This window comes from Necator americanus, chromosome V (assembly GCF_031761385.1).
Source record: "Necator americanus strain Aroian chromosome V, whole genome shotgun sequence".
NCBI lineage: Eukaryota > Metazoa > Nematoda > Chromadorea > Rhabditida > Ancylostomatidae > Necator > Necator americanus.
This window is the reverse complement of record NC_087375.1, coordinates 1,874,753-1,902,652: the sequence shown is the minus strand read 5'-3', so window position 1 is coordinate 1,902,652 and position 27,900 is coordinate 1,874,753. Positions and strand designations below refer to the sequence as shown.

Genomic DNA, 27,900 nt, shown 5'->3' with positions numbered 1-27,900 from the left:
GCTGTTTTTATTATTCTTATTATATTGACATACAATTAATTTCCTTTCAGGAACTAAACAGCTTTATTTTCAAAAAAAAACTACAACAGTGCGATGGTTCCCGTAGGACAAATGTATCGGCTGTGTCTATTTGCAAAGATCAGTGCCGTCATTAGAGGTTGACTTTGTTCAGCTGAACGAACTGCCGACTCCGGATAAATGCGCAAGGAAGCAGCCTCTGAATTATTTCTGTCCATGTTCTATCTGGATTTACTTTCTTCACATATTTGAATGGGTTCCTTTGTGCAAATATAGTTCTTTGCACAAAACTGGTACCCTTTGGTGCTCATGTTTTATCTTGGGTCCCATTTTTCTCAGGACAAAAAATCGCTGAGGATTCAAACCGAGAATTAAATATTTTTCATACACACACTAAACATATCCTTAAATTAAAACCTGAAAATTTGAAAGAAAATATCAACTAGAATTAGAAACCGAAATTTAAATTAAGATCCGGAAATTGAAATCTAGGCTGTGTTGGCAGAAGTGTATGCAACGAGAAAAATAGTTACCCTATTCGAAAAAAGAAGATAAAAACATAGTAAAATCATCGTTCAAAAAGGCAGCCAATATTGCTGATAAGCTGTTGCAGCAGCCATCCAGAGACGCTCTGTCCAGTGCTTTGAAAAAGTTCAAAATCGATCGCAAACGGTTGAAATGTGGGCTGATGAAAGGTCATCCAGAAAAAAGAAATATGAACGCGAATTTCTGTCGACAAAGTCTGACGTGCCTACGTAATGGTATTTGGGTAGCGATGAGAAAAAAGAAATTAATTGAGCCTGAAAATCATATTCCAATAAATCAAACAACATTGTTCGCCCGGCTACATCATGTCGTCTCCTGAAAATCATTGATCGAAGTCGTTTGAAAAAAAAAGCCAATTCTTAATCACCCTTCTTATTGTCACAGCCCTAGCAATGACTAATATCCAAATGTGGGTGTTATTTCTGTCGCGCTTCCTATGACTGAAAAATATTTTCAGTGTTTTTTCCTTAAAACATGACGTGACATAAATTTAACGGGTTTGATTTGCCGCGTGGCAACAAATTGTGAACGACATTTTTTTTGAGCGGGCTTTTGGCAAAATGAGGGCGGAGGATTACGAGCGGCTGATAATGTGCAAACATCCTCTTCGGATGGTTTGGCGTGGAAACGCTTGCAAACGCCGCTCTGCGTTGCCGCCTCCCTGTCCTTCATCACATGGCACGGCGCGACAAAGTATGAACTGAGACGGCTTAAGCCTTCATCTTCTAATTTGAAGCTGAAAGACAAAGTTTGTGGGGGATTTCGGTGGATCTATTGTGTTCCTCAGCAAGATTTTTATTATTTATTTATTTATTTATTCTGATTTTTACGAGAGTATCGTAATAATTAGTAAGTGGTCGTTAACAGACGAGAAAGGACATCATCGCTTAAGCTGCTTCATGCTCTTCTTCCTTTGCTGCCAGTAATTCGAAGAAAAAAAAACATTTAAAATATTAACATTATTATTAAATTTATTATTATTTAATATTTCGTTTTATTATTTTATTGTTTAATATTATTTCATTATTATTTAAAAATTGAAGAAAAGGTAATACGGAAGTTCCTGTGGTGTAAAGAAATTGTTAAAGGAAAGAAATTTTTTAGGGCTAATGTAAGTGAGCGAATTTGTAAATTTTGACATAAATAACGAATAACAAGACGTAACGAATATAACAAAATCATCGGAAACTGCTCTTTCAAGGAGTTATGGAGTTATCTTATCACAAGGACGAGATGTCGGTTGAGGTGCGTTGGTTCCTGAATGTTTCACCCAACCCGATTAATAAGATAGCAATATATGCTGCGACGATAAATCTGCAAAAACTATAAGGACCGATTAAAGCTGTTTAGGCTGGGACAACTCCCTCATTTAAAAGGAAAAATTCAGGAAACCCTATCGGCGTTGTTTTTTTGTGTACTTTTCAGGATAGGGAACCATAAACTTGGGAATGTAGTCCACATATGAAAGAAGTTTGCATAAAGCAAGGATTTCAAGCATTTCACAGCTGAAGGTCTTTGCATTTTAGGCGATGTGTAGAGCAGTCGGTTAGAGGCTCCACTCCCGGCACGACCGATCGAAGGTTCGAATCCGTCCTAGTGCTCACCAAGCCTATCATCCCTTCGGCGACGATAAATCCGGGTACCAGACTTGTCTCGGAGGACAAAAACACTGACTTAACTCGTCGGCTACCCCCGCAAGTCATTGTATAGGCCAGTTACACGTTCGTAAACCTCAAATGATTCTGAATTGAAGTGAACGTGGGGGCGGATCCCAAGCGGATTGATTAACGCCGGACACTTTATCCTTCATCCTGGAATACGCTTGCGTTTTAACGTCAAACACGCCCTGTAAAAATATTCTATGGCCTAATGCTTGAGATATTATCGGATGTACAGTAATTTTTCGCTAATTTTTTTTTTACAAAATAATTTTCTATACATAGAGAGATCTGTGTCACAATACGTCCACACGTTCCCTCGGAACAATAGCTGTGTTGGAAATAAAATTCCAAACTACAGTGATCGATGTCATTGTTGTTGTTTTTGTGCACTTTTCTGGATATAGAACGATAAACATGGGAGACAGGTGGCACTACAAAGTCTGCTTCTGATGTCCACCACCACAGTGCAAGACTTACACTTTTCTGGGATAGAATGATCCAGAAGTGATGTTTTAAAAAAAAATAGAATGATTCACAAGTGGTGATTTTTTAGGATAGATTCTTTTAGGATGATATGATCCAGAAGTGATGTTTTTTAAAAAATAGAATGATCTACAAGTGATATTTTTTAGGATAGATTCTTTTAGGATAGAATGATTCAGAAGTGATGTTTTTTAAAAAATAGTGTATGTAAATAGTGCATTTAAAAATAGGTATGAAAGAAGTAGTGAGACTGAAATCCACCTACGTGGATATTATATGGTGAAGACGTGTCTCTTTCGGATTTATTCCAGTTGAAATATTCGATGGGCTGTCTTCGCTGATCCTAGGGACTCCATTATTATTTCCATTCGTTTCTTTAATCCTTGCACACGAGTAAATACAAGTAGGTCTTGTTGTGTAAAATTCAGGCGAATTTCTAGTGAGCTCTGTTCCATCTTGATTTTTTTTTGTTTTACGGCACACCTGCAGGTGTTTTCAATAAATAAATAAATATGTGGTGAGATTCGTATGTAATGACACAGAAGGAGTACATACTCTATTCTATTTCTATTATATTCTGATCCTGCCCGTAAGTTCATATACGTCAATCTCTCTCGCCGTCGATCTCCAACATAACTCTACGGATTCCGTCTTTTTCCGTCTCTCCGGATTCTTTTGAAGGCCTTTTTATTACGTCTACTGAAATAAATCGTTTTCGTGTCGGGATTTTTCAGGAAGTTTCAATATTGCGAGTGTAAATACAACTTTAGAAGACATCACTCCATTGCTCCACAGGTGGAGCAGCTTGAGTAAACTTGACTGATGTAGCAACAGAAGCTGAAGCCGAAATCTGATTCTGTAGCAGTGCAGTGGAAGTACTGACATGGTTGGCACACACCCTGGATGTTGACATGCCAATTGGAAGAAATGTCCATCCTTACTTCCTTCGATAAAACAGATGCTGAAAATAAAATAACATTATATCCGAAGATTTCCCGTCAATATTTCTTTAGAGAACGAATCCATACTCGCTACGAAGATACGCACCAAGCGCACGATCTCAATACAATCAAGGTGCCTGTTGACGTAGCTCCCCCCTATCTTTTGGTGGACAAGTGTCATCAGGTTGTTTGTGTACGTACACTGCGAGTTGGCCCTACGTTTATTTGCTTTGAATCAATATTCTGACCCATCTATTGTATTCTGGAAGGATCGATATAGGCATAGATCCAAAGAGTTTGGCAGACATTAACAAAATTCTTTCCTTGTGGTTTTTCAAAGGCTTTTCTCCGAGGAATTCTACCACAACTTTCTCATTTTACACAACTTTCCGTAGAATAGATCCGGAACTCCATAGATCATTGATCATAACAATGTAACCTATGTGTAAATACTTCATGGACAAATAAATCCGATTTTCGAATACATCTAAACATTCAACTATCTGGGACGAGATCGGGTAGAATATTCGAATTTATAAGAAAGCCATATGTCCTGGAACTTTGGTACAGACCTAACATGAAGTATTGAACAAATTTATGCGGATGTGAAATGTAAACTGTATTATTAACATATTCAAAAAGGTAGAAGTTATAAAAAAAAATGTCCACGCTTCATATCAAGAATGTCGACGTTTGATATCAAACGTAACGAAGCGTAATGGACATTTTTTATAAGTTCTATTTTCTGGAATATGCTGACAGTCCCATCTCCGGATGAACCAAACTTGAAGAGAGGTTCGAGTATTCATTCGAGCATTTCATTCACAGACGATGTTAAACGTGTTGCGCCAGCGTGACGCGTTGCGTTCTCGACGATGCGGTCCTGTCTCGATAAGGCCATCACTCTCTAGCATCGACAAAATCGGGACAGATTTACCCATCGAAAGAATTGCTCACAGTCACCGAAGTTGCGAATCGTCATAGAAGAAAAAGAGAAAAGAAATAGGAGGAATTCCTACGAATGTTGGACGAGGAACGCAGTTCTGACCGGCGAACCCTGCTTGCGTGCAGCTGTCCGTGGTTGGTAATGGCCAAAAATAGCAGAGGACCGGAATTGGGCGGGATTTCCGTTGAATACACGAGAGCAACAAACAAACACTATGTATTGTTCTCGTACAATGAGTGATCGAAATGTGACAATCCCCTCAGCCCGCCCTCGCTCAATCCTAACACATCCATCCTATCTGTTCAATAAAAATATAATAGACTATGTAGAGGCTATGCATCACTTTATTACAATTACACGCCGATCCTTAGAAGAGAAAAAACACTTGGAAATCCTCCATTCGGAAGACTATGTTTACGTATCTCTGTCAAAATCCAGATGAATTCTCCTTATTGAAACATACTCCTTAGGCGCTCCTCCTGTGACCCGATCAAAGGCGGGCGTATCGCGGCCGCGTAGATGAACGATTTAGGCAACCGACTATGTTCTACACAAGTTTCTCCAGGAGAAAAAATGCCATCAGTTTACATTCGGTTAGTACTCTAACCTAACTTAGCTTCATAATAATAAATTAAGTACAAGTTGGCAATTCTTAGGATTATTTATGGATGTAACACAAGCGTTTGGGGTGTATTTCATGTAACAGAGGAAGTTACCGACGATGTCATACCGTAGTAGACTTTCCTTCGTAGAACTTACAAGCTATCAAATGAAGAATACCGTAGAGGTTGCCTTGGATCTTAAAGTAAAGCCTAAGCACCTTAAACATAGCGGCAACCGGTATTCTGTGGTATAACTCAAATTATTAAGGATTCATTCTTTTCACATTATGGCATGCGGTCGTTTGGAAGAATTATTTATTGATCGCATGGTTATCCATGTGTCTATGAACGGAGCATACAAACAACAAATAACACAAATATACACTACAAAAATAAGTAGCAGTACATGCATACATTACTCAATACAAAGAAAGAAAATATTAGAATTGGCTGACCTTACTAGCTACGTAGAGACCTAAATATTTCGTTTCCTAAGCAATAACCTACAGTTGTGGAGTTTCAGCGCGAATGTAAACGGCTGCAGTGTAATTTCCTCGTTTCTATTGTCCTCATTTCACTTTTACGACCTTCCGAAGACCATAATACCTTCTTATGAGAGGAGGTAATTATTAGGTTAGTGAATAAGTTCTTTCGCTTTTTTTTTTCTCAAACGATTTAACAGTAAAGTAATAAAATAATATAATAACAAAATAAATAACAATTTCGGGACTTTATACCTCAAAATGCTCCTTTGCCTTGTTGTAATTTTTTTTCCAATTTGATTCGATTTTTATGAAGTTTAAAAAGAACTAATGAAATCTATACAAAAAAAATGGAGGGATTACATGTCGAACAAAAAACTGCACAATCGTCGGCACGTGCTTCTCTATCAGTCTAATGCGGCGCTCATGCTGCTTAGGCAATAAGGAACCCATACAAAATCTACGGAGAACTGTTTATTAAACTGGTTTATTAACTATCTAAATCGCATTATTGTGATAGAGAATCACGTGTCCGAGAGGTGGTCATTTCTTCCAAACAGTCATCTGTCATTTTCGCCTAAATTTTGCTCGCTTTTTTTTTGTAGAGCGCAATAAAACGGAACCGTTTTAAAGCACTACATCCAAGCTTTACGATGACATATTACCTTCCATACGGAGCCTTTTGCTTTGACGATAATTCATGCTTGAAAAAAAAATCAAGAAAACTTATTCATCAACCTAATATTGACAAACTGTCCTCATCTCCAACTCGCATATCCCATATCCAATAGAACTTTCCACTTGAATAAACGCGCCCCGCCTGAATATATTTCTATGCAATAAAAATTTGTCCGCCGACAAGCACATCACGCAACAGAAATACGTTCTCACTCGTTTTAGAAGCTGGAAATGTTTTCGCGGCAAATGGCTAGGTCCTGCAGTGAGGTGTTGTTGCACCGAATTTGCGTCACGAAATAAACAAGCAATCGTGGATAGCAGGATTGGAAGAAGAAGTCACCGTTGGTTTCGTCTCCATCATATTTATCGTTCCAAAGATAAATATACTGGACAAGGGTCCAGATCTCGTTGAAGTACAGCTGCAAGGATGTTGCCTGGGGCGTGATGATCCTCTGGTTCTTCAACAGCATATGCTCAACGGAACTTTCTAGTAAACAATGGTGATATAAACAAGGAAACACCGATTCTAATAATTACACTATATTTCACACAGTATATCTACGTACTTTGTATCTAAATAGAAATGTAAAGCAATGCAAGCAAGGTGAATGCAAAAAAAAAATGAGGCGACAAAGTGTTGGGGGTCAGAGATTATTCCTAAACATACGCTCGATTGAGTTATTGTTATTCGTTGAGAGGTGCACCTATTCCATCGATTCTCTAGAGATCTAATATATGGACTAGTACATATATGATAAACTCTTCCTGGGATAAATTGAAGAATTACTGAAGTCCCCTCGAACAATTCGAAGAACAACGAAGTTAAAATGAAGAAGTTGATCAAATTCTTCCCGAGCAGTAACATGAAATTCATAAATTTACACTAAGGTCACCTCTACCATCCCTTACTGCCCGATGCAGCCACCGTTGACCTCTCGGACGTTGTCTTACCATCGGCGTATCCGCTCACCCATCTCTATCGATTTCCATCGATGAAAACATCGGGAAGCATTCCGCATTCGGTGCGCGTTTTGCACGTTTCGAATCCATCCGTGCCTACAAAAACATAACTCACCCGTCGTTCAATATTCTCGAAGCCGCTTCCACCGGCTAAACCACTGGGCTCGCTAACGCTGTGCATAATTCGCCCGCGCTACGCTCAGTTATCGAATCCCGAACGGACCCATTAGGGGAACCCCGTAGATCCCTGAATCAATCGATTTCGAACGCGACTATTTTCAATGTCGAGAACATTTGTCATTGACTCAACAACTCACTGACTGCTAGAAATACTACTCTACACGTCTGCGTCTCTCGCTGTTCTATTGTTTCGACGTGAAATCCACCCAGACGCTCTCGTTTCTCTGCGTTCACGCTCCGGTGCGTGCTGATCCGTTCCGACCGCCCCAACGTGCTGGCGTGCTACGATTCGTCAATCGGGCGTTTCGACCAATGATAGAGTGCCGCCTGTGCTGACGACTGCTATCACGCCAACACGCCGGCATATATGCGTGGTCGCAGACACGCGTGTACCTCATTTATGTCAGTACATCAATTCATTCAGCACTATTTCTTCTGTTAACCACTTCTGGACGTACTTGACGCCGAAAGTTCTCGATCACTCGCCGCTTTTCTCGTCTTTTTTCCCAGTTGAACCCCACTTCGACCTCGACCTATTTCCATGTCATCGCTCGTCAATTCTAGTCGTTTCTTCGCTCATAGATTAACTTTCGTTCTAGGCTTCATATATTTACAATACAAATATACTTTTTCTTCGCTTATTCACACAGAAAACTATCGATTCAGTCCTAAGAAAAAAGACTTCTCCTTAAAATTGTCTCTTCATTTCAGCACTTGGTGGAAATCTTCCCAGCAATGAGGAGCTTGGTCGCACTGCTCCCGGTCCTTTGTATTGCGGTAGCGGAGGTCTACTTCAAAGAAGAGTTCTTAGGTAAATGTTACTGCAATTTTCTTCTTACAGTTACTGAATTAGAAAGAAGAGACCGGCAGTGTCCGATTAGAGCACTGTTCGCTCAAACATTAGCTGGCAGTAGGGAAATGGGGAAATTAACGGTGTTTATGTGCACTCCACCTGGGTGGTAGCAGGTAATACTGAAGATGCAGGGGTTAGAGTGTCGCTGTCCAGCAGTAGTGCAGGTAGAACAGGCATCTATTCAAAAAAGGACAGATCTAATCTAAAAATCTCGCGAAGTTCCTATCTGCTTAAAGGAATGTCAAGTGCACAAAGTCAACAACCACAAAAATGAATTTAAAATGAATAATTAAATGGAATCAATTCTCAAGGAGTATCTGCAGCGACTAGTGAAAATAAGAAGACAAGACAATAGTCCAAGAGAAAGATGTATTTGGAGAACAGCTCTCCCCACTAACCTCATTTACTCAAGTAAAAGTTTCTGCAGAAAATGTCTATGTAGCGCGAAGTTAAGCCTTCGTCTAGGGTAGTCTTCTACCTTTATAACAGCTGCTGATTGCTTTTCGATCCCGGGGATATTGCTGATTTTTCAATACTAATGGGGAAATAACAGACGATACGTCTGTTCAACATCATTCTGTCAGCCTACACCAATGTTATTCCGGAATTATTATTTCTATTTAACTAAACAGAACCTTTCGAGAGGTGCTGATATTTACATGTGTGTAGTCTTAAAATTTTAAAGAGCGACTGTGGCGTAGTGATAAGAGGTTCCGCTTCGACAACGGTTCTATAGGTACAAAACCGCCCTGGGCCAACCAGAGCATCTCTTTTCGATTCGATGGATCCGTATCAGACTTGTTTGGGAAGACAAAAGCACTGTGCTCATCCATCGTTTGACGGTGCAGGTTATTTGGTTGGCCGTACACTCATTTATACAGTTGAATATGTGCTGGATTGAAGCCGACGACATTGGCACATTGAAATGTATCGATCAACACCAAGCACTTCAACGCACTTTATGGTCTAATAAAAATGTCGAATTTCCTGCTGTTTCTGCAGCAAATATAACATGGGAGTTTTGTCGAGTCTTGTTAATGTTAGGGTATTAAACTGCACATGAAAATGAATGGTTTGCAAATCCAGGATTTCTGTAGTCGTTAATCTGTCGTTAAGGGCGATGTAGTGATAGAATGTAGAACTCTAGAACTCTTTAACATCCTTTTAGGAGAACGGATTTATGTCAGTCATTGTTAAAGTTTCGTCACGAAAAAAGAGTTTGTTTTTCGTTTAATTTCGCTTAAGCCACCAGTACTCTTCTATTCACCGTGTTCATAGTTCTAAGTACTAAACTCCAAAGAAAGTTTACTCCCTGTCAATTCTCTTTTATTTTATGGGTAGTGATAAGCGTTACGGAAAGGCTTTAAAAAATGGGGGATTTTCTATGCTATATGTATCGTTCACATGGATCAGCTGTAGGTCGTAAACTTTGTTCTCCCCAAACAGTTGACATGCAGTCCAGCACATCTGGATCTCATGGATTATTGTTTGGTTTAACAAATGAACACTCCAGCGATGATTTTTCTTCGATGCCTCTTTCCAATCCCTTTCAACTGACTGCATGGTGCCCAGGTCGCATTCCTAAGATGCAAATGTCCGTTCTTGTGTTGTCCCAGGAGACCTCAGTATAAGCTCAAGCTGGCATGACGTGCGATCATAGGCTTAGAAAGCGTGGAAGTTGGATATGACATGTCAAAATCGTCATCCCACGTACTTGCTCATGTAGGATATATGTTCTTGTCAGTAAATTCATGCTTGCCTCACTTGGTTTTAAACATTAGTATGCCCCTTTACTCTGGTTAGTTTGCTTATACCTAGATTGCTTAACACACAATGAGAAAAAATATGGTTGGACAGAGTCCAGAAATTGCGGTTATTGCAATGTTATATTTCTCTACTGAAATTATTTGGTGAAGCTGAAGGGGGTCCTTAAATTTAAAAAAAAACTAGCGTCATTTTCTGTATGAGAGATTCTTGAATTATTTTTTACTTTTTACAGACGATTCTTGGAAGGAACGATGGGTGCAGTCAAAGCATAAGAGCGACTATGGAGAGTTCGTATTGTCCGCAGGCAAGTACTTTGGTGACGCTACTCGCGACCAAGGCATGAAGACTAGTCAAGACGCTAAGTTCTACTCTCGTGCTGCCAAGTTCCCAAAAGTAAGTACTTTTCGTTCTAACTATGGTGTTTGAATGAAATAGGTTGCTTCATACTCGAACATTTAAGGCTTTCTCCAACAAGGGTAAGACTGTTGTCATCCAGTTTACCGTGAAGCACGAGCAAGGAATAGATTGTGGAGGTGGTTACGTCAAGGTATGTTGAATATTTCATTCTCGATTTGCCATCATGTGCTTTTTTTCGAGAAACAAACACATGACGAGATAGAAGAACGGATATGTGGATTTGTTCATGCACGTGACACAAATATTTCAAGTCTCAAACTTTCCGGGCAAATAACAAATCCTTAGATCTTTGCAGATTTTGCCTTCTTGAACAAATATGAGTAACAACCGTAAATTTGAAGAATTAAAAGAAATTCAGTGTAATACTGGGACCAGCTGCTTCAGTTTTGAACTTCATGAACTACATTCGCGTGATAGCACGGATACACGTGAACAATAGTGTTAATATCTTGTGAAGTGGTCAAATTGAAAAAGACATATGAGACATCAACTTTTGCTCGCGTGGTATGTCTGCGTAGATCTTCCAAATTTGCATGAGTGATTTTGTTGTGAGTCTTGCTATCACGCTTATGTACAGACGGAATCTTAAAGTTTATCCTGCTTTACTTTTTTATGTCCATGAATTTTCTGCACAAACTTTCAGGTCATGAGCTCTGATGTTGACTTGTCCGATTTCCACGGCGAAACACCATACAACGTAATGTTTGGTCCCGATATCTGTGGTCCAACGAAGAAGGTCCATGTCATTTTCAGCTACAAGGGAAAGAATCATCTCATTAAGAAGGATATTCGATGCAAGGTGTGTAGATATTCTTCATATACAAGACAGTACATAGTTGAGAATTTGTTGCAAAAAAGTTTATCTTGGACGTATAATCAATGATGTCTTCGTTATGTTTAGTTTCCGTAGATATTTTTACTGCTACATAGAAGCTAATGTTTATTATGACTTTTCTGTTCTACAGGATGATGAACTCACTCACTTGTACACTCTGATCCTCAATCCTGACAACACCTATGAAGTGCAAATCGACGGCGAAAAGGTCGAAAGTGGAGAGCTCGAGTCGGACTGGGATCTACTTCCACCTAAAAAAATCAAGGATCCTGATGCGAAGAAGCCCGAAGACTGGGATGAGAGAGAATACATCGACGATGCCGATGACAAAAAGGTGACCACCGTAAATATTCCATGGTAATGTGTCCCCAGATAACATTTTCTTTTCCAGCCAGAAGATTGGGACAAGCCAGAACATATCCCTGATCCCGATGCCAAGAAACCCGACGATTGGGATGACGAAATGGACGGGGAATGGGAACCTCCAATGATTGACAATCCGGAGTACAAGGGAGAGTGGAAGCCTAAACAGATTAAGAATCCCGCTTACAAAGGCAAATGGATCCATCCTGAGATTGACAACCCGGAGTATACACCTGATGATGAGCTCTACCTGTACAAGGATTGGGGAGCAATTGGTTTTGATCTTTGGCAAGTCAAGTCCGGCACTATTTTCGACAATGTCCTCGTCAGTGATTCTGTTGATGAGGCTAAGGCTCATGCCGCTGAGACCTTCGAAAAGTTAAAGCCTGTTGAGAAGGAACTGAAGGAAAAGGCAGATGAGGAGAACCGAAAGAAGATGGAGGAGGAAGCCAAGAAACAAGAAGAAGAGGAAAAGAAGAAGAAAGAAAAAGAGGAGAAGGAAGAGAAGGAAGATGAGGATGAGGAGAAGGCTGACGAGGGTCACGAGGAACTATAAGTTTTTGCCAAGCTCTGTTGTTTCGGGTCGGGTGACCATTAGTTGCGTTTTTGACTTTTGGTCTCGTTTCTAGCCCTTTTTTGTTCGAGTTGTTGTTTTTTTATTATTAAATTATTATGTTTTGCTTCACCAATACATGAGGTGTCGTGGTATGGGTTTGTTTTTGTATGAGAGCATCTCGACGCCCTGCCTCGTATTGCTTTCTCGATTGGTTGAAATGTGTTATAATAAATTATTTATTTCTCGTCAAGCGTATGTTTGTGGGTAGTTTTTCTGCAAGAAAACTAAAACACACTTTTATTTTCGTTGATTACCGACAAAGCGACAAAAGCGCATTAAATTTTTCCTCTCGAACTCCTTTATCACAGCACCGTTTTCGAAGAAGGCAAGTCTTCTATCTCACTTTCTCATTCTTCCTGTCTGTGCTTCCGGATTGGGTACATTAGCTTGAAGAAATCACCATACAGAAGAAGCAACTGTTTCAGGCGATGTGTGAGGCGACTCGCCACGTGACAGTACAGAAGTAAAAATCTTAAGACTATAATCTTTCCTTCTTCTGCGAAGATTAGCCTTAGTTTAGTTCCGAATGAACATCTTCGTAGATTTTATTTCTGTTTCAGGCATTTTTGTTTAGCAGAGTGAAGTGGGTTAGTGCCTCCTTCGCAGTTAGTTGATCGCATAATAACATGGCCACAACTGAAAGAACAATATTTTTTGTCCTATTATGGACGTTTAGAGTATTGATATAAGAAAATGTTACATAAATGTGGAATTGTGAAGGAGTAAACTGCACTAGACTGAAGGACTAAAGTGAAGAGCACAGCAGGTCCTAAATTCCTTGCCCTGGTGACAATTGAGTGTCTATTCTTCCTTTGCTTCACACACATTGCACTTACATTCGAGTCAAAACTACCAGGAGCTCGGTGAAGTTGCATGAATGGCTGCTTCCGAAGCGGCGCAATGGAACTGGAGATTGGGATCAAGGTGGGACCGCCGCTGGCTTCACTCGGACTAGCGTTAAGCACTGCTAGCGAGGGTGCTTGTTGATCAGAAATGCCATGCTCCATTGTGCAACCGCTTAAATAATTGCACCGAACTTCAATTCAGTTTTGAACCGACACTAAATCGCTTGAATTGAACCCGTAACGCTGGTGTTGGAGGAAAGGTTTCCGGCGCCTGTAAGACTAACAACAGTCGGCAAAGAAATATTGACTTACTACGGATTTGAAAAGGACATCTTTTGCGAGGATCTTTCGCTCGCGTGTTAGTAAACAGTGTGCCTGTCCGCCATGAATGTGAGGTTAGACGTTATTCACTCTTGTATATGTGCAGAACAACAATCCAGTTAACCAATTCAATTTTAGAATTTCTTGAATATTCGTCCTGATGACTAAGATTAGTGGTTCAGAAGAAATGGCGATCTTCACGACTAAAGAGCATGCTATGGATTGTATACTAATATATAATAAATAAATAGATATTCGGGTCAAAACCACCTGAATTTCAGTGTGGCGGCATGCCTACCTACTTTGTTGGCGCTGTTCAGCCGGAACAACAAAACGCATCCGAAGCAAAGACGGGTGCACCTCCTAAGAGTACACAAACGTCGTCACGGCTGGTGTATCCAATTTGGTTAGGTTTGACGGCAGATATTGCTCGCCTTTGAGAACATAGTGGAGAGAGGATACTGGACACAGACGTTTTCCTGTGGATCCCACAACAAAACACGGGTAATTAACAGTTAGAAAAAAACTTCCACATCAACAGAATCGATGAAAACCTAGAGAGAGACGCGCAAAATACTGAAGGTCCCATACGGAAATGGCCATTCAGTGAACAACAGTAAAGCGATTGAGTCGAATACTTCTACATTGCGTTCCTACAACACAATGTTCGTACACAATGTTTTCACTGTCTTCTTTTCATTACTAAGGTATTCCGGCATAAGCATAATATTGTTGTTCTTTATTAGTCGAAAATCTGTGGATTATGTGTTGCGTTCTGTTGTTGGTTGGCTGGACACACGGTAGTCATTTTCCAGCTCGGAGATTATCAGCCACAATTGCGTGGCCATGTGTATATAAAGTAGGATCAGAACGACATGAAGCACGTACGCAATTGCGTATGCGGCTTCTCTTGGCGCGCTTCAGTGGAGCACAGCGGCTAGGAGTGTGGTGAAACCCTTGCTGGCACCACCCATCGCTGCAGTTTGCGACGGTCCCGGCTCGGTCCCAAATGCTGCCTCCGCCGCGCCGTTTCCAGTGCGTACGCAAATGCACCGCAATTACAGTTGTGATTCATGTCGTTCTACATCGACTATACACTACGTTTCTACAATATTCTTTTCATTACTAAGAGATTCGGTGTAAAGTGTAGTTCGGGGGGAAGACACACAATCGCGCTCTTCTGAAAGTAAATAATTAAGTTAAGTCCTAAGACCTAAGCTTAGTCTTAGGGGATTTACAATATGTATGTAACGCCAGACCCGCTAGAGACGTTATACTTCTTATCGTTTTTTATTTATGTATTTGTGTGTAAAAGTAATGTTTGCTGATCTTATGAAGCCTACAGTCAGCGTCAGATGTGCTGAACTGCTTGGGTACGATGTGTCTTCAAGGAGGGAAAATAGGGTTCATGTGTAGACATAAAGCAGACAGACAGAAGGGGAGAGGGCTTGCACTGCTGACGCGTTGCGCTCACTCAGTTGAACACAGCGTCGATTGTAAATTGGCCCTTGGACGTTTCACAATCACTGGGAATTTCGGAAACGATGTTCAGTTTCAGCACAACAAGTTTCTGAACAATATTTATTTTTCCAGTGTCCTCATCAAAATAAATAATGGCGACGAATATAGAGACGGAAATAGAACGAGAGAATGACGCTTCTCTTGCTATGGTACAACAAGTTTCTTTTCTCTTGTTTTTTTTTGTGTGTTCTTGGGGAATTTATACTTTGGTTGCTTTAGGATCGCGAGATACAAACCTTATGGCAGGAACTTGCAAAGTATCAGATGGCCTGCACAGACGATTACACAGGAGAAATACTGGACGAAGAAAGTAGACAACAGTATGAAGAGAACGAAGCCAGGTTTTTTTTTTTGCAGTTTTTGTTTCTTTATGGACCGCATCGATGGTATAGGTGGTGTTTTGTTGGAAAAAAGTGACGGAATGAAACAGGACTCTTAAATTTTACATCCTTTTCTTTTCGATTGGGAGAAGACTGCAACGCATCAAGTCTCGGGTCTCTTCATGTGATTTTAGTCTTATATTTGTTCATAACTTCCATTTTTTGCTTATATTATCAACGCATTATCTGGTTCAAAAGGAAGTATTTTTCTTAGTAGATCCTCTGAAACTGCTGAATTTTGTACTATATGTGGGCCCAATCCAAGAAGATCGATTGCAAATGACTCGAAAAGTCGTGTATCCGACAATACTTCTTTCGAACACTTGAACACATTGGCAAGGTCGAATGGTTGGAAGACACGTTTTCGAACACATTCGAAATAGTCGGATATTCGAAATTTTCCAGAGCAAATTCCAGAGCAATGCCATAGCAAAGCAAGCAGCTCTCAATTTCCTCTAATTATCGGGATTGATAAACGGCCTCTTCTCACCTGATCCCTCCCCGAGGTACCTACTAATGTGCAATGTCTGTGAGACCGGCTTACTGTCTGCGAGCAGACAATGAAAAAGGTGTTGATGCTGACTTGATGTCTCCTGGTCGCTGGCAGACGCGGCGCGTACATCTGTGCTTGCATACGTAACACGTTGCTAGGTGCCACGTGGGAAAATTCGACCCACAAGACTGTTTCTTACGCCATCTTTGTAGTTCTTTATGTTTGGATACGTCTAGATAAGTTATAAGTTAGGAAAATTAACGTAGTCGACAAATAGTTGAATATTAATGAAAGATGATGCACTAATTTTCAGATGCGCCTCACTCTCTGTTTCGAACGATTATATCAAAGGTTTATTGGAGAGCAGCTCCTCGATATACGACACCGGTAATTACTTCCACCTTTATCTCCGCAGAATATTCCTTCAAAAGAATTTCTTCCAGCTAACTGTGGCGTTCGAACTTTGTCGAATACAATCACTCAGGCTGCAGAAGAAGTACAGGACTATTACAGAAGAGTTATAGAAGCTAAGCGAAGAAAAGAGCAAGCTTTGAACACTGCGACCGAGTGTGGCACGTTTTCTATTTCATATCTTTTCTTCGCAGTTTAGATATGCGTACGAAAAATCTGATTATTATCTGAAAATCACGAAAAATGAGATTTGAAAATATTGAGAACCAGAAATTCTTGTTCTTTTATTAAGTAACTCAACACAAAGAGAAACTAGAGGTCCTCCGCAAGAGATGCCTTCCTAGCAAGGACTACTCATCAGGGATTGAGAAACTGTCTACATTGCTTTCTTCTTTGAAGGTACACTGCTTTTTCGAACACCTTTCTCTTTGCTTTTTGGGTATTTCGACTTTTTAGATTAGTGAAAACACAAGTTTCACTGCCATGAAAGACCGTCTCAGAAGTATTGGTCAATTGATCCAGGAAAAAAATTCTCACGCAGGTTTATTTTCCTTCATGCAGTTTGCTGTAGCGGTGTTTTACATTAACAATTCTAGAAGATAGTATTAGGCTGTCTCTAAGTTTCTTTCCACTCTCTTCAATTCACGGCGGCCTGAATCCAAAAGAATCAACAATCTATCACATAGGTGGCCGAAGACTACTTACTATTCCTCTGACAATATTGTTGATGGTTGGAACGTCTTCATTGTTGCATAAAAAATAAAAATATCAGAAAAATAGGAAAGAAACTTAGGGGGCAACCTAACTCTACATCTGGGTTTCCTATCATGGAGCTACACCGTGCTTTATGTCGTTTTGATTGCTTAATTCTTAGATCCAGTTTCTTAGGTCTTCCCGATATACACTGATACTTAAACATATAACTGATTGTTAGGACCAACCGATTAGCTCAATACTAACACGGCGCGAAGTTCCAATGATCAGTAACCTTGTTCTTCACGCTGCGCTGGAGTATCGATATGTCGTATCGATGGTTTTAAGTGACGGACACCTTTTTGAAAGTTTGTGTGAAAAATTTCCATGTCAATGTCTAGATGTTACGTTCAGCTGTCTGTCCTCAGCTTACTATGATCGGGACGTGGAGCTCGGTGCATTTGTCTAAGCGGGTACTCTCGAAGCAGTGCTGTGGAACGAGCGGTTATGATCGACCCTCATTGATACAGTTCTCAACGGTACTACCTCACCATCAGGCACCATCAGGCAGCTTGCGCAGCTGCGCCGAACTCAGTGTCGTTTTGAACCGTTTGAACCGGCTGCACCTTCCCATCTTCAACGGCAAAAATGAGGGGACTGACAACGATTTGAAAAAGTGGAGTGGTAATCGTACGTATTATACTCATTTAGTTGTGCTGTATTCCGGTTCTTATTCGTGAAATTAATCGGTTCCCGGAAGCATAAGTTTGGTCTCTTGTATCAGTGTACTGTTTCATAGTTTTGTTAGTAAAAGAGCATCCTTATGAAAGAGGGACAAATCTATGCTCTAGTACATAGGTTAGCTCGGCAGCCTACACCTCATATTCAAAAATCCTTGTGTGGAAGAAATTAACAAGATTATAATGATACCTACATCGGTCCTTTTTTTGTCTTCTTTGGAAGCACTCCTATTTTATTATACAACTGTAGAACTCGCTACCTGTTGTGCGTGCTTGCGCTTTTCGATGCTATGTGTAATACGCGTATGCAAACTTAAGTATATCTATTTTTAGATCTTCTACGACGCTCTCTCAGAGAGCTTGAGTCAAAATGTGAAGAAGCAGACCAACTTGTGAATGATAGAAGGAACATCTTGAAATGCCAGCAGGTGCGTTAGCTGATTTTCGTTCGATTTATTTTTTGTCACTCTCAGCTTTAGATAATTGTTCATGATCAATTCAGGATAAAATCGCTGAGCAGAAGGCACTACTGAAATCTTTGGAAGCTCAAAATATTGAAGGTCGTAAAAATGTGTCCCAAAAACGACAAGCTCTAGAATTGCTGCTACGTAAGTCATCAAAAACTGAAGTGTCTCTACGCGCTAACGAGGTTATTGTTCTCCGCATCTGGTTTTTTTTTTCAAGTTTTCATTTCATCTACTTCTCTAATTTTTTTCTTCTAGGCTGAAGATTACGGTCGAAAGTTAGATGAGATTCGTTCCCATACGGCTGCATTGAAGACAAGGTCATCCTCTGAGTCTCAAGCTTGGAAGGAAGAGTTTTGTTCGAAAGAGGTGCAATAATTCCTTCTAGCATCGCTACCTTCGGCATTTCTGTGGTATATGCTGTCTTCAGATAGGAACCAACACGTCACCAACATGAACCGCTATCTCTCCATCTCCTTAAAATGGCTCAAAAACTTTCTTAGCATAAATCAATCGAAAGATCACTGCTCAACTTTTTCTTTTTTCAATCGAGCTGTAGCTCCTTTTATTTGGGTCAGGTTTTGAGTTTCGTTAGTAGATTTTTCTAAGATAGTAATGCTAGTATTTACCAACGCATCAGCCTGTCAGCATCTTGTGTACTATAGTCCATGGCTCTCATTTTGTGGACAAGGATTTTACTTGTTTTAGAAGCAGCTATTAATTTTAGGACTATGCAGCATCCCGAACAATCGCAAACATGTTGAAGCCATTCCATTCTTTTTGGCTCTCCAACTTTTTTGAGCAGTATAAGTTGTTTGTCTCAGACTTTGTTGTGCTAAATTTTGTGACTTCGGAATTTGCTCTCTCGAAATCCCATACCATCTTCATTTGTTCTCACCGTGCAACGATTCGAGCGCAGCGAATGTACAACACATCCCAAGTTTGTACTTACCATAACCCCATACGTAACCATAAACATCCAAGAATGGGTAGCAAGTGTATATGCCTGCTAATACAGCTTATGTTCTTTTCTGCAACATTGATTTAGATCACGGATAGACATCCTCAATCATTATCTTGAAATAGAAAATACAAGTGTTAGTTTAAAAAAAAAATACAACCAGTTGAGACGAGAGCTGTCACTAAATTCACTGGATTCTGCTAAACAAAACGAGGTCTTGAGACGATCATTCCCAGAAAGATAACTTTGGTTGCTTTTCATTTTTTTTTTCACTTCTTCAATCAGATAATGAATAGGAACCTTTTACTTATTTATTTGCGGATTGTCATTTCAGAAATGTAATGGAGGTAGTTGCATTTCTCTTTAAATTATTGCTTCCTCCTATGTGCTTCCTTCCTCTTTGTTGCTCTTTTTTCAACCTGTGATGTTCTCCTTTGACGCGTTCTTATTAAAACGGTTGCGATTTAGGACCATCTCCTGTCAAAAATCGCCCAACTAGAGCTTGCACAATCAGCGGAAGAAAAGGAGTTACATACTTTAAAATGCCAACTGGAGCAATTGAAAGAAAACTTTAAAGATCATGTCGAAATGATAGATAGAGATAAGCTGGCGTGGGACCGTACTATTGAAGGTAGTTTTTTGACGACGACTTACACAACTCATATTGTACACTTTTGTTATCAAACGGCAGCCGTTTATCACCTACTGGTTTTTTTTAAATCAGGTTCTTATTTGTAAAACATCTCAACCCTTTATTTGTCATCGTTATTGCACCAAACCAAAACCTTTTTCGAAGGAAAATTGTATTTTTAATTATTTTGGAGTATAAATGTCCTTCCTCAACGTTTACTTAAGAGCAGTGCGAGGCACAAACTCAACTGGATTCTGAAATTGCAAAATTCGAAGAGGAGATCACTGCAGCGAAAGCAAATTTGGTGAATTCGGAAGAAGTAAGTTTGTCGGCAAATGCCATATCGTCGATTTTGTGTTATTATAAACAGTATGATGCATGCCGGCAGAGCTTAATGCTTCCAGTCTGTTCTCGCACTTTGTCATCAAATACAGAGTAGGTGTGAGAGAGAAGAGGGGTTTCGAAATGACAAGTGTGTTTTGGGTGTTCAGGATTAAGGCTAGTCGTTTAGCGAGGAAATTTTTTTCCCTTCAATCCAACTGAAAGTACGGTTTATAAAACGGCCAATGTTTTGGTCTAGTCTATTCTCGTCGACATTTATAACGAACGGCTTATTAATGGGCGACGATGTGTCTGTGTGTATTTTTTTTTTGTTTGTTTGTAAAATGATTTGTAATGCATCTTGGAAATGAATATTCATAAGGGGTAAATAACAATAATATGTATAAATGATAATAAATGTATAAATAATAATAACATGGTAATATAAATATGCTGGGTTTGTGTCTAAAGTATGTAGCATGCGGTCGATATAAAAAATGCTTCGTGAGGTTTTGAGAAGAAATCAAAGAAGGGTAGTACACTATGCCAGTTACTAAATATTAAATAGTTACTAACTTCTCACAGTACTACAGGACGGGAATGTTGCTGAAGCGATTTTGGCTGTGGAGCATGATTTACTGGCGTACATGGAGTCGTACAATGAGGAAAGACGAGGGATACAGGAACAGAGAGCGAAGATCATGTCAAAAGTAAATACCGTAAGTTATTTTCTTAATACATAAAATTTTTAATTCTCGTGTGGGTATTAATCACAGGAGATATTTTTGGAGTAACATACGTTAGATATTCCCTAATTTATGGATTAGTGTGTGTATATTAGTGATGCGTACTTCAGAACGTGATTCTTTAAAATGCAAGTGGATCAGGTGCCCGTTTTTTTCTTCATTAGTCTTCTCATATAGGTTACTGATTTGATAATACTAGTGGATAGGAAAAACGTTTATTATCTTCAAAATGCTAACAATAAACAAAACTCGTTACTTTCAGTTTCCTAACCTAGCGCCAACCTTGCGTGAGAGTGCGCACTAAACTCAAAGAGTGATTAGCAAACAATAAAAGTTCACTTAAAAGTTAAAGTATGTCACTCAGCACTCACAAAGGAAGTATTCAAACTTTTCTATGGCTATTTTTTTCCTTATTGAATTACACAACGTTAATAGATGATTCAGAGACAATTTTATAGCTACAAACTGTTGTTTATCCATTTATCCAAAAAATAAAAGGGCAATGGGCAAGGAAGTCATCGAAACATTAGCAACGACTTCGATGCGAACAGCAGTTGAACGAAAGCAAAGGACTATCGAGATTCTGACGAAAACATCAAAAGCGAATACTCCAGATTCGAGTGTTTTAGGTCAACTGGTACAAGAACAGTCAACTACCACAAGCACAGTTCTTATTTATTCATTGTTTGCGTACTTTGGAAATGCATGAACAGTTTTTTTCGCAATGAAATTCAATTTGAAAGTTTGATTTACGTTTCCCAAATCGCCAGCAAAAGAGTGACAGCAACAAGGCTCATTTGTGCATTTATGGGAGCTAGAAATTGGCACTGAGTCAACCGTGCCCTACGTACAACCAATATATCAGCCGAAGGGTGCGAATTTTTGCAACTTCAGAGCTGAGGTGCACATCACGACCTGTTGAGAGGTTGCCGCTTCAATTGCTATACTTATTTACGGAAATGTAGAGATCCTAAATAATTTTATTATCGCATGTTGTAAGCCCGGATTCTTCATGATTGTTTTTGAAAACAAGAAAGGAAAATAATTTTGTCTAGATCTATCCATATAGTATTTCACAGAAACCTCCAAGTCGTTAACAAATTCTCAGAGGTCTCATCAAGTAAGTAGTATAATCGCATTCTGTTTGAGTGTTTCCCACTTTGTAATGTTTTGAGTAATCCATTCTTGCTTCAGTTGTTTATTTTTTCAATCACATATAACATCGCAAAATATTTGCAGGCCTGGTCTAGAAATTAGTGGTATCTTTCATACTATACTGAAAAATTGCGTTATGAAAAGGTTTACCGACTGGCTTTAATAAAATCATACAGACGGTTGTTTGCGCAAAGTTATTGAGGGTCGTGTTGGTGACAGCTGTGCTCATTTCTACAACATTGAACACTACCTGAAACTGTACGTCCACGTCCTCATCCATGCGAAATCTAGACTTCTGCAACAATAAAATAAAATAATAATTAGAATAGTGCGTGTGTGTCAACTGAAAAACATTGTTTCTATCTCTTAGCTTCCTAAAAAGTGTTCTAAGTCTTAGCGGAATCGTGCTATTCCTGAGTCGTGCGTGAAGCAATTTTGGAACCATAACCTATGTACATTCTTCCCACTTTCTCCCCTCCCTGCCTCCGTGGTGAGCCTCATTCCTGGATTTTTATGCGTCAGCGACTGTTGACTTGTTTCTGATTGTCAGAAGTTCTTTTGGTTTCTTTTTCTGTAAACTGCAACGGAAAACATGAGTGCAGGTTTACACTCAATTCAGTAAAAAGTAGAAAGCAACTCTTAACTTTTGCACGAAAGAAGGTTAGATTTAATCTAAATCTGGATACATAATGAAGCAGAGAAATGCATATCCAGGGAAAGAGCAGTTAGGAGTTAAACAGGGCAAGTTAAATAGGGCAAAAGTGGAAAAGAGAACAACTTTGATAGGTGTTAGCAATGTAAGATGGTCAGACGGAGACGCATCATCGAGGAAATGTTGGAATAAGCAAGTCACATTATAAAAAGATAAATATAAACTCACTGGCGTATCAATTCACTTGGGATGCGCCAACGCGTTTTTACTGCAATTCGTAATCGTTGAGGTTTTGGAACGCGTGTTGGCCTACAATGACTTGCAGGGCCAGCCGATGATAAAGTCAGTGTTTATCCTCCCAGACAAACTGCAAGAAGCTCTACATCCTTCGCGGATGATGGTAGCCATGGTGGACGAAGAAAAGATGAAGAAAATGGGAAATCACTGGAAAGTCAGCAGAATGAGTGATCATCAATAGAAAAAATAACAAAATGAACCAAAATTATGGTTTGTATTGCGGCGAAATTGATTATATGGGTGTGAACCAGGGCTTTGAGTAGCGTCTTCGCAAAGCATAGATTCAGAACCGGAGGTGGAGCATGCAATAAAAATGTTTTTGAAAAGTTTGATTCTGCAGCGATGAGATAATGGGATTAGTTACCTTGACGATCAGTGAATCAAATGGTTCGTCGTTGCCAAAAATTCGAAATGTGCACCTTCACAGTTGCGCAAAGTATCCGCATAGTATCAGTTCGATTAATCAACCAAATTGGTCTTTGTGATGTGGTATGGATCGCGAGAAAAAAGAACGTGAAAGTACTCTTCCTTCTTCCCCATTAAATTAATTGAACTTTAGGTGTTTCACTTCAAAATAGCTCTATTTCAGGCTCAAAACATGGTTACTGCTTTAAAAACTAGCATTCGTAGGAATGAAGATGAGCATCAGAAGTTACTTTCTGAAATCAGAAACGTACAAGCCCAAATTGAAGCATTTACAAACCTACGAACACCTGCAAAACAAGTGTTGACGTCTGAAGGAGGTTCACGTAAAACAAGCGGTCGACGAACTTCTCGTCGTATCGAAGAAGTGGACAGTGACAACGGTGAGTTGGTTTTTAAACGCATGCTATGGTTGACACCATTTTTTTCAGAATCCCCTCTATCCGGTGTGCCTTTCGTTGAAGGCTTGCAGTCATTCTCTCCAGCAACTCTCTCTTTCAAGGAGATGACGAAAGAAAAATCAATGGCACAGAAGAAACGAAATGGGTCTGGTAATGTAAGCTGTTTTCTATTAATGCGATTAGTCTCTGGCAACAAATTGAAAATCCAACTTAAAACTAAATTTTGGAATATGAAAGTAAAATATGTATTTTCGACTCAAAATCATTTCATCATTCGTACAACTGGCAATAAAAGTTTCTTGAAATAACGCTCACAACACATCTTCCTCAATATTTTTACGCACGAGATGCATTGTTACAGACAACAGCTACCTCAGGTAACGAGAAGGTGTAACAAAAGTATCTAAAAAATCATTGGAATTTGTGGATCTGTGGAGTAGCACTGATGAGAATCTACTGCGTTGCTGATAACCTGCAGATCGGCCTTAACGTTTGACAAGCGATCGATGCTGTTATAGATTAGTGGAATAATAAACATACGGCTTTAGAAACACGTCATATACTCTTCTGGAAAACTGCAAATCAAAAAGCTTCCAACAATTTAGTTGAAATTTAGGTGTTGCATTTATTTATATGCTTCTACCCGTATAAAACGAGAAGAAAAGTTTAATTTTTATGGACATGAGTAAAGGTCGCAAGATAAGATGGAAATGGTGGTTGATAGTACACGAGAGTTCTGTTCCAGTGTTTAGTTCCTAAAATTTGCAAGAACCTCTAACCGTACCATCAATAATCTGGGCTGAACTAACGAGCACAAAATAGAAACCTAAGCTGTGTGAGCTATGTGCAGGTATTGAACGAGCGGTCATGGAACACAGATCAATTTTAAGGCATCACCCCACGAATCTGAGGTGGTGCAGATTTTAGGTGGAGTATTCAGGTTTTAGGTGGAGTATTCTTATAAGAGATAGTAGATTATGGAGAGGAGGGTGATTCCGTCCATTTCTTCCTAATTACCGTAAAAAAACGGCCCGGAACATGCGGCGCCGCACAAGGCTGGCGCGTTCCAGTCGAGCTCCTTGTAGAAAAAAGTGCGCCAGAACACCCGAAGCCGTATCGTCCGGGCCGTTTTTTATGGCAATTAAGAAGAAATGGACGGAATCACTCTCCTCCCCATAATCTACTATACTGTTTTCGAATACTCCACCTCAAATCCGTACCACATCAGATTCGTGGAGTGATGCCTTTAAAATATGTAGCAAGTAATGTAATGTTGAGTGTATAGCTGTGGTACACTTGATCCTCCAGCTGTTTGCCTCAACATGTGCCAGACCGTGGCTCCTTTCCGTTTCATTCGCTCAAACGAATTTGACTAACCTTTTCGGGTTTTCTTTTGTGGTAAGATTTAGGAAACCTTTGTAGGATGTGTCTTTTCAGTGCCTCTTCGTATTGTCACCTCTCTCGTCTCTAGATGTATCGCAGGCTTATTCAGGGCAGAAACTGTCTGGACCAAAACCTGCGTTACTGCTAGCACAATATTCCAAAGTAGATCAGGTTTTTTTTTATCTTATATTGATCAGCTTTTGGCGTGTCCGTTGTCATTCTGGCTCCTCGCACTCTTCATGTTTCATTCGCCCTCGCTCTTGAAAAAGTGGAAGATGTTCCATCCATTTAATTCTAAGCTATCCCTAATGCCGTAGCTTGCTGACCTAACCGCATTATTTTGGTGCTTTTTCAAGTTTCTACCTGTACGAACTTTCTAGAAATCGGCGGATTAACATTGGGGAGGTCAAGTATACTGCCCGAAAGAAATTGTTTTACTCACGCATTAACTTACAAAGACTAGTATGTCTCTTGTTTTCATGTCTATTGTATCACTTGCAAATATATCATTAAAGTCTACAATACTTAATAAATTCGGATATTTAGGCTGCCAAGGCTAATCGAGCCGTAAGAAATTCCGCTCCTTCTACAACACCTACCGTAACAAATAGGATAATTCCACCGAGTGACGTAGAAGAATGTGTTGAGGTAAGCAGCACTGTCTGTTTTCGTAATTCACCACAATAACCTGCACATTCATTTAGAACCGGATTCAGGATGAAGATAACGAAAGTGTATTTGAATCATTACTTGATTTGTCCGGTAGCGAAAAATCACTGCCCTGCGATTCTTTGGTCGCCAAAAGGTTTCCCAGTGATATATTTCTAAATAGAAGCCCTTCTCTTGGTGGGTTTTATTTGTGCAGTACACTACTTTATGAATTGAAGGTATTTAGTGTTACTATTTTCTTCTCTTAGGTGAGGATTTTTTTCTATGTTTCAAAGTTATAGTCAACCTGGCTGTCCATTACCTATTGCGCAAAGATCTCTAGAAGTTTTGCCATCACTCTCAGCAGCAGAGCCAAGATCCTAGTGACCGATAACTGTTTCCAATCATGTAATAGCACGCTTACCTGTTGAAAAAGAAATAAAACTAATTATTTCAAATCTCGCATCGATGTATTTGGGAATTTCGGTTGTGAGCAGTTGTTAACTTTCATTCTACCCTCAGAAACACTTAAAAGCTGTAAAACTAATTAACTAAGAAATCTAACAATGCTCCCACGCTGTTTTTTTTACGACGATTAGTGGAGAGTGAGCGGAGCCGCGCTTTTTTCCGTAATCTTCCATGTGAACTCTACGTTTTCCTCGGGATCTCCATTTTACGTCAATTTTGTGATGAGCTACCTTTAAAGACATTAGAGATTTCGCTGCCTTTTCGCTTCATTTTACTGGGTAGTTTAAAGAAGTTATCTCTTTGAATGGCTCAAGTCTTAAAAAATCTCTAGAATGTATCTAAACTGCTGTAACTTAAGACAAGGCTGCTGAGAGTAGCGGAAGTAAACAGCTAACTAATGGCTTATCACTTTATGATTTCAAACTATTGTCAGTTATTGTACAGCGTTTCTTTCAGTATAAAAGATGAAGATTATGATGCCGCGGTGGTTCTGTCCTTATGCTTCACTTTGAATAACTCAGAATTCGTTTAGATTAATGATATTCTCAGGCCAAAACGAGTCCTGTTGTTCCCTCGATGTTTCTGCTATTTGTTCCGGCATGGACACAGACAAAGAAGATGCCGATCAGAGTGTGTGGTCGGTTGTCCCGGTAAAAAATCAGACTAATAATTCACATCTGGATACAACAGCAGAGACCGATCTTGATCAAAGCGTTTGGTGATGTTCTGTAAGTATGATATAAATATATGTGCGATCTTCACTTCCTCTCTGTTCCTGGTGCACTTTTTCCCCGAGATTTTAAACTGTTGTCTTTTGTGTTTCGACTCATTTGTTATCTCAAATTAATTTGTTTTGCTGTTGTGAAGTTTCTCAATCTGATCTTATTATTACTTCAATTACCTGTCGATGTGTTGTTGTTCCTGTGAATGAAGTGGTTTCGAAACCTTTTTGAGATGATTCTGATACTTTCACCGAGAGGCTAGCTTGAATATATCCTTCACATTATTTCGTACATAGTTACAGCTCGCTTATTATTATTCTAGCTAGCTTATTATTACTCAAAAATTATTCAGAATACTGTCTCGAACATTTCTGCTGGCCCAATAGGCGCTCATCAATGCGGTCAGCGAGATTTCTTGTTAAAAAGTGCGGAAATAAGAGGTACCCTAAAAAGTGAAACCATTGTTCTTTTTTTTTAAATACGAATTCTTTGCACATGGAGATAGACTAGCGGGACCATATGAGTCACACCAGCTTGCTTTTTTACTTTTTTTTTCGGAGAATTTCCTCTATCATTTTGTAGTTCGAGTTCGATGAGCAAATAAGGCGCCAAAGATCTGCTTGCGCTAGTCAGATGAGAGATTCACCTCGTTCCACTGTAACGATGGGCGTTGTAAAAGTAATTGAAGTAGGAATAAGTGAGGGAAAAGACGGAGGATATCCACTAATGAGTTTCTGTTTTCTTTTTTCTTCGGGGAAGTAGAGGGCTTCTCTCAGTTTTGAAACTTATGTTTAACAATTATTGGCTCTGGCTACCTTTGTATTTCAACTTATTGCTGGATTTGCACCACTCATCAGCATCAAACATGATCTTTCT

The 27,900-nt window shown here is 39.6% G+C and overlaps 5 protein-coding genes across 8 annotated transcripts; 2 read left to right on the top strand and 3 right to left on the bottom strand.

Moving 5' to 3' along the window:
* Positions 1-3,010: 3,010 nt before the first annotated feature.
* Positions 3,011-3,307, bottom strand: RB195_012681 (uncharacterized protein; the record flags this gene model as incomplete). The annotated part of the gene is made up of 2 exons (XM_064202170.1): positions 3,011-3,191; positions 3,264-3,307. 2 exons carry the CDS (start codon positions 3,305-3,307, stop codon positions 3,011-3,013), a joined length of 225 nt encoding a protein of 74 aa, XP_064058051.1.
* A 39-nt stretch (positions 3,308-3,346) lies between these two features.
* Positions 3,347-6,827, bottom strand: RB195_012680 (uncharacterized protein; the record flags this gene model as incomplete). Of its 2 annotated transcripts, XM_064202169.1 has the most annotated exons (6): positions 3,347-3,407; positions 3,592-3,669; positions 4,669-4,819; positions 6,433-6,499; positions 6,571-6,614; positions 6,698-6,827. In XM_064202169.1, the coding sequence occupies 6 exons, from the start codon at positions 6,825-6,827 to the stop codon at positions 3,347-3,349; spliced, it is 531 nt and encodes a 176-aa protein (XP_064058049.1). The 2 variants fall into 2 exon arrangements, with proteins under 2 accessions (XP_064058049.1, XP_064058050.1); XM_064202168.1 differs by lacking the exons at positions 3,347-3,407; positions 3,592-3,669; positions 4,669-4,819 and having other exon boundaries at positions 6,413-6,499.
* Positions 6,828-7,349: 522 nt separating this feature from the next.
* Positions 7,350-12,288, top strand: RB195_012679 (uncharacterized protein; the record flags this gene model as incomplete). 2 transcript variants are annotated; one of them, XM_064202167.1, is made up of 7 exons in its annotated part: positions 7,350-7,379; positions 8,209-8,308; positions 10,350-10,510; positions 10,578-10,664; positions 11,178-11,333; positions 11,500-11,703; positions 11,761-12,288. In XM_064202167.1, 7 exons carry the CDS (start codon positions 7,350-7,352, stop codon positions 12,286-12,288), a joined length of 1,266 nt encoding a protein of 421 aa, XP_064058048.1. The 2 variants fall into 2 exon arrangements, with proteins under 2 accessions (XP_064058048.1, XP_013301410.2); XM_013445956.2 differs by lacking the exon at positions 7,350-7,379 and having other exon boundaries at positions 8,233-8,308.
* Positions 12,289-12,954: 666 nt separating this feature from the next.
* RB195_012678 (uncharacterized protein) lies at positions 12,955-13,355 on the bottom strand (the record flags this gene model as incomplete). The annotated part of the gene is made up of 2 exons (XM_064202166.1): positions 12,955-12,984; positions 13,185-13,355. 2 exons carry the CDS (start codon positions 13,353-13,355, stop codon positions 12,955-12,957), a joined length of 201 nt encoding a protein of 66 aa, XP_064058047.1.
* Positions 13,356-15,127: 1,772 nt separating this feature from the next.
* On the top strand, positions 15,128-27,024 carry RB195_012677 (uncharacterized protein; the record flags this gene model as incomplete). Of its 2 annotated transcripts, XM_064202165.1 has the most annotated exons (18): positions 15,128-15,184; positions 15,255-15,376; positions 16,222-16,295; positions 16,352-16,480; positions 16,612-16,718; positions 16,776-16,860; positions 18,086-18,180; positions 18,255-18,401; positions 18,475-18,585; positions 19,646-19,808; positions 20,033-20,127; positions 20,723-20,848; positions 23,569-23,785; positions 23,834-23,948; positions 25,567-25,648; positions 25,733-25,834; positions 25,891-26,032; positions 26,852-27,024. In XM_064202165.1, the coding sequence occupies 18 exons, from the start codon at positions 15,128-15,130 to the stop codon at positions 27,022-27,024; spliced, it is 2,142 nt and encodes a 713-aa protein (XP_064058045.1). The 2 variants fall into 2 exon arrangements, with proteins under 2 accessions (XP_064058045.1, XP_064058046.1); XM_064202164.1 differs by lacking the exon at positions 25,567-25,648 and having other exon boundaries at positions 23,834-23,958.
* Between the last annotated feature and the right edge of the window lie 876 nt (positions 27,025-27,900).